At 44.7% G+C, this 15,765-nt stretch overlaps 1 protein-coding gene across 4 annotated transcripts in view; it reads right to left on the reverse strand.

Annotated features, from left to right (window-relative positions):
- The window catches only part of fgfr3 (fibroblast growth factor receptor 3), a 44,276-nt gene that overhangs the window by 11,845 nt on the left and 16,666 nt on the right, over positions 1–15,765 (reverse strand). For all 4 annotated transcript variants that reach the window (XM_089003614.1, XM_089003613.1, XM_089003612.1 and 1 more), the window contains exons 5-7: positions 10,582–10,751; positions 6,220–6,343; positions 5,262–5,452 (exon numbers count right to left, since the gene is read on the reverse strand). In XM_089003614.1, the coding sequence (XP_088859740.1) occupies positions 5,262–5,452; positions 6,220–6,343; positions 10,582–10,751 (485 nt within the window). The remainder of the gene's footprint in view (positions 1–5,261; positions 5,453–6,219; positions 6,344–10,581; positions 10,752–15,765) is intronic.

The raw sequence follows: 15,765 nt of genomic DNA on the forward strand, positions 1-15,765 counted from the left end.
CTTTAACGTTCTTTTTCCACTTAACTTCACCGTTTTTTGGATTTTTTTTCAAAATCGCTGAATGGTCACATTTACCCTTCAAATATTAAGTGGAGACAAACGGTGAGGCAGCAGCCGGCTGAGCCTCACCATGGATTGCGCAATCACGATGCTAAATGTGCTGGCTTGCTCTGCAGTGAGACCGCATTGCTGTCCCTCTGCATATGGCTATTAAAGCTTTGAGTATATGAACTAAATTTCTACAGTTTAGCTGGTGTATGTAATGTACAGTCACTGTACATTATAAACACTGTACTACAGTGTTTATTTTATTTTATTTTTATCAAAACTGTGTGCATAGGTGAGGCACACAGTCTCTCCTGCCTCAGGACAGGGGGCGCTGGTGATTAGAGATTCTTCTTGCGACTCCTCGGCTGCCGAATAATAGTGACAGCAAGCTACAGTAAACAGTTAGCAAGTTAAGTGCAACCATCCAGTCATTTTTTCACGTTGCTCGGCCTTATTTTCAGAATGGAGGATAACATATCGAAATTGAAAGAATTTTCTAAACTGGACTTTCAATCGAAGCAGGAGATCATAATTAAAGGAAGACCAACACCGGACTGTATCGCTCACAAACGGTGAGGGATGAATGTAAATCTCCCGGACAGCTTCTCAGCTTTTTGGCCAAGAAGGATCTCATTGAAACTATTCCTGAAGCAACAAAGTTGCTCCAGCTCGTGCTCACTCTTGCAGCTACTACAGCATTCTCATTCTCAGCACTGAAAAGACTGAAAACATACAGTCGAAACAGGACTGATCAAGGACGACTTTTTTCACTGGCACTGATCTCCATTGAGACAGTGAGACTTGGACTTCATTTATGAGTGAAAGTAACACGATCATAACGTTTTTTTAATTCTTTTTTTCTATGCTACAGTTTGTATACAGTATATAAAGAATGCTGACATTACATCTTAAACAAAACACATTAACTGTTGCCAATCAAATGGTGAATAAGCTACTCTGTGGAGTTCATATGTTTGTAAATCTGACTGTGATGACGTCAGTGCCTCACCAGCCATGAACCTCACCGCACGTCACTGTACTGTATACATCGTGGCTACCAGCAAATTTTGGTTCGCTGACAAAGCTTCTTGGATGAGAAGCGAAACGTCCGACACCTTCAAAGAAGTCCAGATGACGGCTGAAGAAACCTTTTCATCGATACTTGAGACATTGTGATCACTTGTCCTCCTTCCAAAAAGCATCACAACTGTTATCTAAGTTTGTCTCCTTCGGGTCTCCGTAGCAGGAAAAATGGCGGGAGGTAAAAAAAAAAAAGGGAACAAATGACATATACCATGGCTCAAAAAACAAAACAAACAAAAAAAGGGATCTTTGCGTATCGTCACCCGAGCAACAGCAGCGGGAGCGGTGGATTAAACCAAAGCCAAAAAAGCAGAAGACACCAAAAATGGCGGCGGAAGATTTGGTTGTTGTCGTCGTCGTCGTCGTTACCTTTCGGGCGGATTTTGAGCCAGAAGGCGTTTTGCGACCTGCCTACAAAGTTTGTAGCGCGGCACCAGTACTTGCCGGCGTCGCGCTCTGTTACGTTGGACAGTTTCAGCGTGTGCCGGGCCTCGGCGCGCCAGCTCACTACGCTCTGGAAACAATAGGAGGGGACCCCGGGGGGCAACGTCAATGTTGCATCGGCGGAAGGATTTGGAAGCTTCCTTCGGTACACCTGCGTGCCATTTTGGATCTTTTTGCTTTCAACGGCCGTTTTGGACCTTTTTGTGTTTGACGGCAATTTTGTCCCTTTTTGTTTTCAACAGCCATTTTGGATCTTTTTGTTTTCAACAGCCATTTTGGATCGTTCAGTTTTCAACGGCCATTTTGGATCTTTTTGTTTTCAACGGCCATTTTGGATCTTTCTGTTTTCAACGGCCATTTTGGATTGTTCTGTTTTCGACAGCCATTTTGTAATTTTTTGTTTTCAACGGCCATTTTGGACGTTTTTTTAAACGACGGCCATATTGGATCTTTTTGTTTTCAACGGCAATTTTGTAACTTTTTGTTTTCAACGGCCATTTTGGACCGTTTTGATTTCAATGGCCATTTTAGATCTTTTTGTGTTTGACGGCCATTTTGGACGTTTTTATTTTCGATGGCTGTTTTAGACCTTTATGTGTTCAACGGCCATTTTGGATCTATTTGTTTTCAACGGCCATTTTGGACCTTTTGCTTTCAACTGCCATTTTGGATCTTTTTGTTTTCAATGGCCATTTTTTATGTGCAGTCAGTTCAAATTTGAAACTTTAGTCCGTTGAAGAACGAAAACTCCCTTTGCAATTAGGGACAATTGCTGGCGTACCGAATGGCATGTTGAAGCACACGTTTAAAAAAAGAAGACAAAAAAAAGACGATACGAACCGATGAAAATGAATCTTGACAGACGAGCAGTAAAAGGAATAAACATTGCGTGTTTTTAATGCAAATGGAGGAGTCACTTAGTAGATTTCAGATGTTTTGTTCTTTCTCCCGTCAGCCTTCAAAGAAGGATTGATGAAGCCTCCGCCGCCTCCCCTTTTCACCCGCCGCCCACTTAACTATACGCTCCACGTCACACGCGACATGACGGCTCAATGAATGCGCACACACACATGCGCACGCCGACGCACACAACCAGCCAAATATTGTTCCAATTATGCGGCGGTCCAAAATAGAGCGCGGAGGCGCGGTTTTGGGCTGCCTGCCGCCCTGCCGCCTTCCTCCTCCTCCTCCCCTTCGCCATCCTTTCTCAGCGAGCTCTGGTGACGCGGCTACGGATGATCCAGCTGCCGCGCACGTGGACAGCTGCGTGAATTGAAAAGGGACCGCAACCTCACACAATTGCGAAGGAAGCTTGACTCACTCGGGAAGTGCCGCCAAATCCAATCAGGAAAATGAATCAATCAATCAATAAATATTTAAGTGGGGGGGGGGGGTCCTTTTGACATACCCCCAAATGTCAATTCAAAATGATAGTTGGCGATCACCCAAAAAAAAAAAATAATAATAATAATAATAATAATAATAATAATAATACATTTCATTTACAAGCGCCTTTCAAAACTCTCATGGTCACTTTACAGTCACAGGATAAGTTTTTTTTTCTGTGGGTGAGCAGCGGCAGCCACACGCGCCAGCGTTCACTCAACCCGGAATTAACTCAAATACATAGATAGAAAGCTAGCTCGCGAATAGATGGCTAAGACCTAGCGAATAGATAGCTAATAACTAGCAAATAGATAGCTCTATCTCTTGCTTATATTTATAATTGTATTTTATTTATTGTATTCTATTTAAAATTGTATTTTATTTATTATTGTATCTATGCTTGTCTGTGACTGTAAAGTGTCCTTGAGAGCTTTGAAAGGCGCTTGAAATAAAATTTATTATATTATTATTATAGCTAATAGCTAGCGAGCTATATATCTAATAGATACTGTGGCTAGCTAAACAGCTAGATAGCCAGCTAATAGATTTTCAAGACGATTTTCTTGAATGGCGATATTGTGTGAAAATCAGAAAACTGTACTCTGTACGCCCCGTGAAGACGGTTAGACGGCGTGGCAAAAAAAATTTGGAAGACATGATTGGATGGAAACAAAAAGTCTGAAGAAGAAAAATCCGCCACTTGGATTTGAAAAAGTTGGGCTTGTATCGTACGCTCTTCAAAAAAAAAGAGGAGGTTGATCACGTGTGCATCCACCAAAAAAAAACGGGAAAAAAACTCCAAAAGTCACGCCATTCTCTTGAAAGCAGCACAATGACAGCTTTGACTTGGCAAAATGACACTTGGCAAGCCTGTCATGATGAGACATCCCCGCCGCACCCCCACAAAAACAAAAACAATGGCTGATATGCCTGAAAAGTCTTACATTTGGTTCAGAGTCAATTTTGCTGCTGCTTTTGCGACGCAAACCACTCTTGATTTATTCCCACGTTGCTTCATTAGCGCACCCAGATGAAAGCCACGTAAATCTGGAAAAACAAAGCTTGTTTTTGGTCTGTCACACTTTTGTCTGTGCTGACTCTGCCCTTCCTCACTCCGCTCATTTTTTCCAAAGCTTTTTTGGGGCTGCCATGCTCCCCCACCCCAAAAAAAAAATTAAAAAAAAAATACGCGCGACGCAGGACATCTGACGGCAGCAGCGGTTAGCAGAGGCCGCCTCTCGGCCTGCGTTGCCGCCACCGCAGCAGTTAACTTAGTCGAAACCAGATGTTTGTTTCATTCCCTGACTCGCTCGGCGGCCACCTTGAAAAAAAAAAAGAAAAAGAAAAAGCCGAGGAGGCGGAACGGCAAAGTGTGGGAGTCTTTGCCCCACAGAAGGCTTATAGGGTGTTGTCCTCTGTGACTATTCTCGGCAAAACCTCCCAAAGTACCGCAACATAAACAACACTGGACTCAACGCTTTCACAATGGCAGCAGGCAGTTTGTTTTTTAAATTCAGCCCCCAAAACCAGTTTGCTCTGGCAACGTGAAATTAGGTCGTCATGTTCATCACGGGTAGACGCACCAAAAAAGCCTTCGGAAGCTCAAAGTGAAGAGACGGAAGAAGACGGTTGGCTATTCTGGTTCACAGCGGCCATTTTGTCTCAATAACACTGTGTACAATTGCAGAGACAAAAGAAATCAGCCCCCAAAACAAGTTTGCTTTGGCAATGTAACATTTTGTCGCCAATTTCCCCATTGTGGGACGAATAAAGGTTTTCTGATTCTGATGTTCATCGCGTGTAGACGCACTAAAAAAGCCTGAAGAAGCTGAAAGTGAAGAAATGGAAGCAAACGGCTATATTGGTTCCGTGCGGCCATTTTGTCTCAATAACACCATGTAGAATTTCACAGACAAAAAAATAAACAAATCAGGCCCCAAAACCAGTTTGCTCTGGCAACGTGAAATTAGGTCGTCATGTTCATCACGGGTAGACGCACCAAATAAGCCCCAAGAAGCTCAAAGTGAAGAAACGGAAGAAGACGGCTATGTTGGTTTCCGAGCGGCCATTTTGTCTCAAAAACACTGAGTACAAAACGCCCCCCCAAAATTTGGTAGACACGTCTATTATTTGCAGACAAACCCAAAAAACATCCAAAAGAAAATACTAATAATAATCCGGTCATATCGGGGAAAACAGTCAGCTAATGCGCAAAATATCCACGTTGACGTCAACAAAATTGGCCGAGCGGCACGAAGCCAGTGGCCGTTCGGTGGCGAGGACCGAGAGGCCCGTCTTACCTTGAGGATTTTGACGTAGGGCCCCCCGTCGGGGTCGAAGCGGCTGCCGTTGACCTCGATGTGCTTGAGCCACTGGATGTGCGGCTGAGCGTCGCTGTACACTTTGCAGTGGAACTCCACGTCGCTGCCCACCACCACCGACTGGTTGGCCGGCAGCCCCGCCTGCAAGATTGGCCTGTGCGGGGAGCGCTCTGGAATGGAGCGGCGGCGCCATCAGACGTTTGGGGAGGGCACAGTTAAACCGTCCCGGTTCTTGACCAATTTGCTTTTCCACCAAAAAGTTTGGCTTTTTCAACCGGAAATCACTTCTCCATTTAACTGAGTGCACCTGAATGCAACACTGGACTCCCCTCCACTTCATTTTACGTCACTTCCTGGTCTCACATTGATAACATTGATTATAATGAGAAATGAGAAATTTTGGTTTCTGAGCAAATCGGCTTGAGAACGTGTTTCTGGAACGGATTATAGTCAAAACCCCAGCTTTGACTGAACAGTCAAAGCTTGGTTTTTGAACATCTCGGTTCTCGACCAATTTGGTTTTGGACCAAAAATGTTACGTTGTTTTATGCCTCAGTTCACAACCGAAATTTGTTTCTCAGTTTAACTAGGCGCACCTGAATGCACCACTCCACTCCCCTCCACTTCCTTATACATCACTTCCTGGTGTCACATCTTCTTGTGACCGATGCATTTGTGTTGTTGAATAAAGTTTTAATTCAAAAGCAGACATGTTCGCCTGAGATCTCCGCAAATGGGACGTTATCCTCATGTAGCGTTCCATTGTGAGTCGACGTCTTGGTCTTGTTCAATATCGATCAAAAAGAAAAAAAAAAACAACAACTTTTGATTCTAATGGGAAATGTGTAGGTTTTTGAGCAAATCTGTTTCTGGAACGGATTATGGATGGAAGACCCAGGTTGGACCGTATGTAAACGTTGAAAGATTGGCAACGTACCGAGCACATCCAGCTGGTAGGTGTGCGTGATGGTGCCGTACTTGTTGTGCACCACGCAGGTGTAGTTGCCGCGATCCGACGGCACGGCGCTCTCCATCACCAAAGTCCACTGCTGGTGCCGCAGCTTCGCAAACAAACAAAGCAAAAAGAATGGCGCTCAAGGTCCGGAGTGCGCAAAATCCTGCGCTGACCTTTCTTCTTGCGGATGCCTCATTTCAGGCGTGTTCTTGCTACGACAAAGGCGAGTAGCCTCGCGCGGGTCCATTCCAGGCCGTCCGCGTGCGTCAAAATGGCGTGCAAAGCAAAACCCGAAGAACGTCTTCAAATCTCTCCGCTGTTTTTCTTTGCCAGGCCTTACGCCAGCTAGCGCGCGCGTGCGGCTAACGCAAAGCAGGTGTCAAGCCCAAGACGCCAACGCAGCCACGAGGACCCCCCACCGTGCGGTCTGGAGCGAGAGATCGGCGACGTTGCGTTTGGCTCAGTGAGCGTTTGACCCGGTACGGGGACGTGGACATTTTTAGGGGTCAACGGTCAAAGTTGACTTGTGAAAAAACAATAGGTAAGGGAGCGAAATCGAGAGGGTTCCAGACTGCTGCTTGAAGATGACCGCGAGCATAAAACGCTCCATGGATGATGAATGATGGATGGCTGTGCCAGGGTTTTTGTCACTGTCACTCAAATTCCAGAAGCCACAGAATATTCACTTTTAGAACGACATCAACATTCAAGACAGCGTTCAAAACCTTAGACTCGCTTCTTTCATCAGAAAAAAGAAGTTCATTCCTAAGTTATACGGGTCTGCTGTTATCTGAGCTTGAAATGGGGGCAGATGTACAAAATGCAATACAATCTAGACATTGCTTTCTATAGGGCTTTAACAACAGCTGAAGCTGGAACAAAGCGCTAACCTGAAAATAAAGAGAAATGCTGCCCCTTGTGGAAGGGAAAAACATTGCCAGAAAACTTGAATAAATTCAGGCATGCCACTCGACGTCTCATTTTCAATTCCCGAATCCATTCGTCAATGAGTTCAAGGATGTTGCGTTTGCGTCATTGTGTCACCATTTTACAATCTGACCAATATTTTTTCGCCACTTTACTTTTTACAAAACATCAATCAATATTTTAATCATACCCCGACCCCGAAAAAAAATCTACGCTAATTTGTTCCGAATGCAAAAAAAAAAAAACAATCATGAATGAATAATCTTGAGCAATTTAGCAGGGCCAAGAAGCTGATAATAATAATAATAATAATAAATTTTATTTCTAAGCACCTTTCAAAACTATCAAGGTCACTTTACAGTCACAGGATCGGTTTTTCTGTGGGTGAGCAGCGGCAGCCACACAAGCCAGCGGTCACTCAATCCGGAAGTAACTCAAATAGATAGAAATCTATACCGCTAGCCAATAGATAGCTAATAGCTAGCTGAATAGCTAGATAAATAAATTAGGAACTTTTGAAAAAAATTGAAGGCTTTTCGGTGCACCCTATAGTCCAGAAAATATGGTACATTTCCGTTTTGATAGCATAGAGCGATTTTCCTTGATTTAATTAATGTATTATTTATTGAAGTTAAAAAACTCGACTGTACTGAATGAAGGCCTATTTGTGAAGGCGATGTGACTCACTGAGTGTATTGAAGTCACAAGAACACAACTGACTGCCAATTGGGCACATTCAAGCTAGCTACTGCCAAACTAATAAGCCTCATCGTCGTCGTCCTTTCGCGCTTTCTTGGAGCGCCGCGTGGAAAATGTGCATCAATATTATTCACCCTGCGAGTGCTGAGCAGAGCAGTCGCGCACCCCCACAAAAAATGAAAAAAAATGGCTAGCTAGCCATTTTGCAGCTAGCTAGCAAGCTGCAAAATGTCATGTCAAGAGCGGCAAAGCGCATTAGGCACGGCTGTCACTCGGGGATGATGTTGTCACTTCCATTCAAGAGAGGCGACGACCGTTTCATCCCCCGAGACCCCCTGCTGGGTCTCAGGGGGTGTCCACCAGGGCAGTGAGGGAGATGGTTAGGGGGTGACCATGTCACTATGGAGGTCATCGTGGTGGGCGGGGTGGGGGGGGGGTCTTTTTGCCTCATCCAGCCCTTCAATCAGCAGATGACATCTTATTTTAGCCCGCGGTAGCGTAAGGACGAAGCCATTTGGCGTTTGGGGATTCCCTCGTTTGCAGAATTCTCTCATCAAGCGACCCCTCAATAAAAACAAAAACAAACCAAAAAAATCACTTCAATGTCAGATATTGGTTTGACCTGACCTTAGGGCGAGCTAACTGAACAGCTAGCTAGCGAGCTAGCCAGCTGTTCAGTTAGTTAACTAATGTGCTAGCTAGCTAGCTGTTCAGCTAAGCAACTACTTGCTAGCAAGCATCAGAAGCTTGTTTTTCAGTGCGAAAGGACCAGGAATGAGATCCAATGAGATCTCAAAGAGATCCAAAGAGAGAAGGCGACGATTGCGGTGTGTCCTCTTCTCATGTCAGCTGTCAGCGTTGAAGCTTTCAATTCCCCAATTTTCACAGTCCGATCAGAGCAGGAACAGAAAAAAAAAACACATTTCAGTTCTCGTGACGCGAGCGAGCCGGCCCCCCTCGGCCAGTCGATGAAATCCATGCTATAAAAATGCTAGCTAGCTAGCTACCTAGATGACTATCTATTTGCTATCTGGATGGCCTAATAGCTATCTAACTGACTATCTATTAGCTATATAGCTATATTGCTAGCTAGCTGGCTATCTAGCAGGCTAACTAGCTGGCTATCTAGCTAGCTATCTATTTGCAATTTATTTGCTATTTATTTGTTATCTATTAGCTATCTGGCTGGCTCACTATTACACACTCTATTAGCTAGAAAGCTAGCTTTCTCTCTATTTGAGTCACTTCCGGGTTGAGTGAACGCTGGCGTGTGTGGCTGCCGCTGCTCACCCTCAGAAAAACTCAGAGTTCTGAAAGGCGCTTAGAAATGACATTTATTATGATGATGATGATGATGATGATGATTATTCAGAGCTCGCTGTGTGATTAGGGTGCGGCTAACGGCGGGATGCAAACTTTTGAGCAAAGCGGTCGCGGCGGTGGGCTGGAGGTCTGGCGACAGGTGGCGGCAGGAGGATGGGAGGGGGCTCGGGGGGTTGGGGGGGGGGTCCAGGGTGGGAGGACAACTGCTGGCGGTCCACTGGGAGCAGATGTTGGAGATCTCCGTCAAGTGTTCATAGCGACGGGATCTCCTTACGTTAACAACGCCAGCGCTTCACCTTGCAAAAAACGCCAACGTGAAATTCGGTCGTGAAGATGGCCACCAAAAAATGTTTGAAGAAGCCAAGCTTGGAAAGACAAAGGTAGGCCGCCATTTTGATTTGGAGCGGCCATTTTGGGCTTATTTGGATGCTTGAAATGATTCTAATTGCATTTTAATGGAAACGAAGCTACAAAAAAATGCGCTGTTACAACACGACATTTGGAAGCGTCGCGCTAGTAAACGCACACAAAAAAAAGGATGATGACATGACATCAGATAGCATCTTTGTTGGATATTTAGCTTATTCTTAACGCATTCACTACCATTCACAAATTTATTGAAAATATGGCGTCGAGTGCAATTCTCAAATTTGTTGAGGTTTTGTTTTTTCTTCGTTGGGTGATCTGGTCAGACCTCTGGTAGTTTTTTCCTTCCACCAGGGGACAGCATTTCCCCTTTTTGTCCATATTAGCGCTTTGTTACAGCTTCAGTCACTGTTAAAGCGCGATATAAATCTAGATGAATGTATTGTATTTTAGACAGCCGCCCCCATTTCAAGCTCAGATAACGCCAGACGCATATCACTTGGGAATGAACTCTTTTCTTCTGATGAAAGAAGAAAGTCTAAAGTTTCTTATGCTGCATTGAATGTTTACATAGTCCAACGACAAAAACCCTGGCAATTGGAGTGGACACATTTTGGCGGTGACCGAGTTAAAAATGGAGTCGATTTGAAGCAAAAAGTCACATTTGTGGCGTTTGTCCCGCGCGGGCCAAAAAAGCTCAGCGGGCAGCTGCTAGCGGCTCTGCCGCCTCGCTGTCAACGCCGCGCTATCGGGCGAGCCTTCAAGTATCCAAGCAGCACTCCGGTTTCAACGCCGCGTGATTTATTTTGGTGGTCCCCGTCGAGGCGGGATGGGAATTCTACGGAGGACGTACGGCCCGCCGGGGCGATCCTGACCTTTATTTGCGAGCAGAAGACGAGCGTCCGGGAGCGCTTTTAGACGCTCCCACGAGGGAACGCGACAAAATGATGGCAACTCCCGTTGAACACGCCGCAAGGAAAATGGAAAATGGCGTCACGCAAGCAGAAAGCAAAGTGTGAGCTTGCTAACCTTGATGCCGCCCATGCGCTGCTCTCCCTTAAAGTCTTTGCCGTTCTTGAGCCAGTGGATGGTGGGCGTGGGCTTGCCCGACGCGGCGCAGCGGAACTTGACCGTGTTGGCGGCAGGCACCGCCAGGAGCTTTTTGTCCATCCGGTCCGGTCTGGTCCAGGACGGAGCTTCTGCGGGCAAAAAACACAGAGCGGCATTGTCAAACCTTTCGCACATTTTCAAGGACAATCTTTGGAATTGTGGCTTGACAAAATGACACTTTGACATTTTTCCTTTAAGAAAGAAAAAAAGGACTCAAATGTCACCGTACTACAAAATGTTGATTTAGAGGGGAAAAAAACCTCATGCAGACTACAACAAAAATCTAGCCATCTAGCCATCTATCTATCTATCTATCTATCTATCTATCTATCTATATAATCATTAATATATTAATATATTATATATAAAAAATACAGTAATAAACTTATTAACATATTTCAATAAATATACTAAAAATATATTGATGAAAATATGAATATTGTGATTGTGCACTGTAAACCCATTTTGTTGGTTTGAAAAAAGACACTATATTAGAAAGACTTTTTTTATGGTGTCGTTGACCACAAAAGCTGCCATTCGAACAAGGGTGTGTGGACTTTTTCAACCCGCTTCTCACAAACTTCAGAAGACGTGAAAAAAAAAATGTTCATAAAATCCAGCAAGTCCAGATGCCGACATGGCGACCATTCAAACGGAACATCTTCACGTGACTTTTGATGAGGCAAACAAGCACGACGATGAGGGGGTGATGGGCGGGTCAGAATGTGGGCTTGACCCACCCACATTCTGAAAAAAAAGGATCTTCTCTGTGAAAGGCGTTGCACTCTCCTGCCATTCGCAGGCCTGCCAGGTTGATTTATTGACTTGTTCTCAGGGCACCATGGTGACAGTTTGCCCCCCTCATCTCCAGAGCAACAAAAGCCAAGGAGGCGCTTGAGCGCTCATCACATGTCTCTTTTACTTTTCTACAAGCAGCAGAAGGACCCAGAGGACCTCATTTGCATATCAATGTGTGCGTGCGCGCGCGCGTGTTTAAATCTTGAGCGTCCAGCAGCAGGCCGTAGCCGACTTTTTTTTTCCTTTTTCTTTCAGAGCAAGAAGGTGCAAAGCCCACATTTGCATTCAAATATAGACGGAGAGAGAGAGAGAGAGCGAGATTGAAATAAAATCATATACAGACAATAATAATAATAATAATAATTAATTGGCTCACAGAAAGTGTGTGTAAGGCCAAAAGTTCAAGTTTCCAAACATTTATTTTCCATAGGAAACCATTAAAATGAGAATAATCCGTTCCCAGGTCCAAATAAAACATCATTTTCTCCTAAATAAGCCTTAAAACTACACAAAATAAACCTTATTTTATGTATAATAAATGTGCTATTGTATTGTAATGAAAGAAATAAACTGTACGATACAATTACGTGGTTTTATTGACCTTTGTGGTGGTGGTTGATGTAGTTGCTTCTTGATGATATCCGAGTGAAGTTGCCGTGCTTTCTCGGCGATAATACCCTCACTCACACTGTTCCCTGCTAGCTGCTTTTTGTTCATCCAAATGAACAGAAGTTTTTCAACCTCTTCTATTTTCCTGAGACAGTTCCTGAGACAGAAATACCCTAAGCCACACATAGCCATGGTTGACTTAGCGTAATGGTACTGGGACGCAAAGTCACACAAACAAATAATAATAATAATAATTATTATTATTATAAACCACAGGTGTCAAAGTCAAGGCCCGCGGGCCAAATCCGGCCCGCCGCATCATTTTTTTTCGGCCTGCGAAAGCAAATCAGACTTGTTAAATTCCATGATGATTGCTAAAATCGGAGCCAAAATTTCAGATTTTTGGATGTCAACCACAATAAAAGTCATTCTTCTTGACTTCAGATTTGAAAACGAGTTATTCATTAATTTGCTGTGTGCTCTATATGTAATATTTGAAACATTCTAATGGGTTCCCCAAATTCATAACGGCCCTAGAGAGGAAACCATAACTACAATGTGGCCCGCGGCAAAAAATGACTTTGACACCCCTGTTATAAACTATATGCTTGCGAATTTAATGTTCGTAAGGCGAAAAGTTGGTGAGCTAAAGCGTTCGTAATCTGAGGTATCACAAGTTATTTCCTGGGCACCCTCTAGTGGATGTGGAGTAATATCACACCTCACTCGTAGCTGTGGAGTGATTCAGACATAGCACTACTGGAGGCCGAGGCGTGGCAACGCTTGGGTTGCACCTTCATAGGGGAGAATTAGCTGCTGGATTTGATGATTTCCTCGTCTGGTGGGCCGAGGAGATGCCCCCGACGCCGCCTTCTGCTTTTTTGGCGTCGCCGCCAACCGCACCACAACACCCGCGCATGCACCTTTTATGGGCTCTCCATGTGTGGTCCTGCATGCAAAAATCCGCTGTCAGCCATCATGCTGTTTTCACCCAAAAACGGCACAATCCAGCCTCTGTTACGGATTCCGAACCCCCCCAGCAGGCAAAACACAGCCAGCTTACTTGTTGCTCGTCTTCCAGCGTTCTGGCCTCGAACGCCATTGGAGAGACTTTTCCTTGACGCTGTGAGCGCTTGGAACTTGAAAGCAGGCCGGCTTGAGGCCAAAGAGACGAGAAGGACACGCGCACACAGCAAGGATGCAAAGCCCACACCAAATGCCACAATGCAAAGCGGCCAAGGTGGACAGCCAACGCCAAGACCACGGCACAAAGGCCAAAGCAGATAACAGCAAGAATGATCATCTTCTTCTTCTTTTCCTTTGGGCTTTTCCCTTCAGCGGTCGCCACAGCCAATCAGTGTCCTCCATCTAAGCCGGTTTTGTGCATCCTCTTCTCTCACACCAGCTACCTTCATGTCCTCTTTGACCACATCCATAAAGCTCCTCTTGGGTCTTCCTCTCGGTCTCCTGCCTGGCAGTTCAAGGCTCAGCATCCTTCTCCCGATACAGTCACTCTCTCTCCTCTGGACATGTCCAAACCATGTCAGTCTGGCCTCTCTGACTTTCTGTCCAAAGCCTCTCATATGAGTTGTCCCTCGAATATACTCATTCCTGATCCTATCCAACCTGGTCACTCCCAAAGAAAACCTCAACATCTTCAGCTCTGCTACCTCCAGCTCTGCTTCCTGTCTTTTCTTCAGTGGCACCGTCTCCAGTCAAACATCATGACCACGGTTTTATACACTTTTCCTTTCATCCTAGCTGAAAGCCTTCTATCACACATCACACCTGACATTTTTCTCCAGCCGCTCCAGTTGCCTGGACACGCTTCTTCACCTCTTTTCCACACTCTCCATTGCTCTGGACAGTTGACCCCAAGTACTTAAAATCCTCCACCTTCTTTATCTCTTCTCCCTGTAGCATCACTCTTGCACTTGGATCCCTCTCATTCACACACACATATTCCGTCTTGCTGCGACTGATCTTCATTCCTCTCCTTTCCAGGGCATATTTCCAGTCTCTAGTTTCTCCGCCACCTGTTCCTCGTTCTCGCTACAGATCGCAATGTCATCTGCAAACATCACGGTCCAAGAAGATTCTTGCCTAACATCGTCTGTCAGCCTGTCCGTCACCATAGCAAAACAAGAAGGGGCTCAGAGCTGACCCCTGGTGGAGTCCCACCTCCACCATGAATTCCTCCGTCACAGCGACAGCACACCTCACTACTGTCTTACAGTCAAGGAAGAATAATAATAATAATAATACATTTCATTTGTAAGTGCCTTTCAAAACTCTCAAGGTCACTTTACAGTCACTGGATCAGTATTTCTGTGGGTGAGCAGATAAATAGAATGAATAGAATTTCTCCACTGTGAGACTAATAAAGGCAAATCCAATCCAATCCAATACCACAAATGAAGAATAAACAAACAAATAAAGAAATAAATGAATAAATAAATACATCCACACATAAAATGAAATAAATACACTGAAATAAACAGGAGATCGATAAATAAATAAAATGAAATAAATACACTAAATCAACAAATACATTGGAAAAAACAGTCGGCAGATAAATCAATAAAGAAATAAATATATAGCTAAAAGGTTCTAAATAAATAAAGCAAAACAAATGAATTGAAAAAAACGGTACCTCGATGAATAAATAAACAGACAAAACAAAATAAATAAATAAATAGACTAAACAAAATAAATAAATACAACAAACACAACGAGCAAAACAACTTCATGAACTTCCTGTATTCCCGTGTTTGGGGGTCGGGGGGGGGGGGGGGGGGTTGTATTTTTAGTCGGCCGCTGGGATTTCCTCCCGGGTTCGTTACCCCCCCCACCCGCTCCCCAACAGGTGGACGTGATGAGGAGCCGCAAGCCAGTGCCGTCCGGGGTTTTCGGCGTCCCTCCCGGTGGGGTGCGCAGAAAGCCCCCCTAAAGCTCGCCCCCCCGCCCCCACCCGCGCTGAGGAAATACCATCCGGCCAATTAGACACGGGGTGAAGTTTCTGTGCGCGTTTGAGCCGGACAGAGTGACATTCAAATGGCGGCTGCTCATCCGGGTGTGTGGAAGGATGGTGGGATTTGGAGCGGTGGGGGGGGGGGGCAGTAAACTTTCTGACAATTGGCGCACCCCCACCATCCATCCATCCATCCATCCATCCATCCAAAGGGAAGCCTGATTTCAAAAGCTCATGTCATTTTGCCGGGGAGTGTGTGGCTTTCCCCCCAAAAATGCAGCGTTTCTATTTGCAGGGTGTGCGCAGGGGTGCGCCACGCTGCTCAAAATGGCTGCGTGGCCGAGAAATTATGGGGAAAATGTGACAAATGATATTTTCGAGGCAGAAGGCGCCTCAACGGCTTGGCTGAATGGGAACAGATTTTGGCGGAGGTCATCGATCGGGCAAGAAGAAGAGGTGCGCCAACTCTTATGGCAGGTTTAAGGTTGTTGGACCCTGAAGGGTGAAGACCCTGAAAACTGAATTTGGAAAAAGTTATTTCTTTTCTTTGATTCATTTATTTGGTTTTGGATGCTTATTTATCTATCTGCTGTTTTTTCCCATTTATTTAATTTGCTTTATTTATGTATTTATTTATTTTGTTCCTTTAATTTATTTATCTGTCGACTGCTTTTTTTCAATTTATGTATGTATGTATCTATGTATTTATTTATCCATCTACCATT

This window comes from Hippocampus bargibanti, linkage group LG09 (assembly GCF_051943395.1).
Source record: "Hippocampus bargibanti isolate YZ-2025 linkage group LG09, ASM5194339v1, whole genome shotgun sequence".
NCBI lineage: Eukaryota > Metazoa > Chordata > Actinopteri > Syngnathiformes > Syngnathidae > Hippocampus > Hippocampus bargibanti.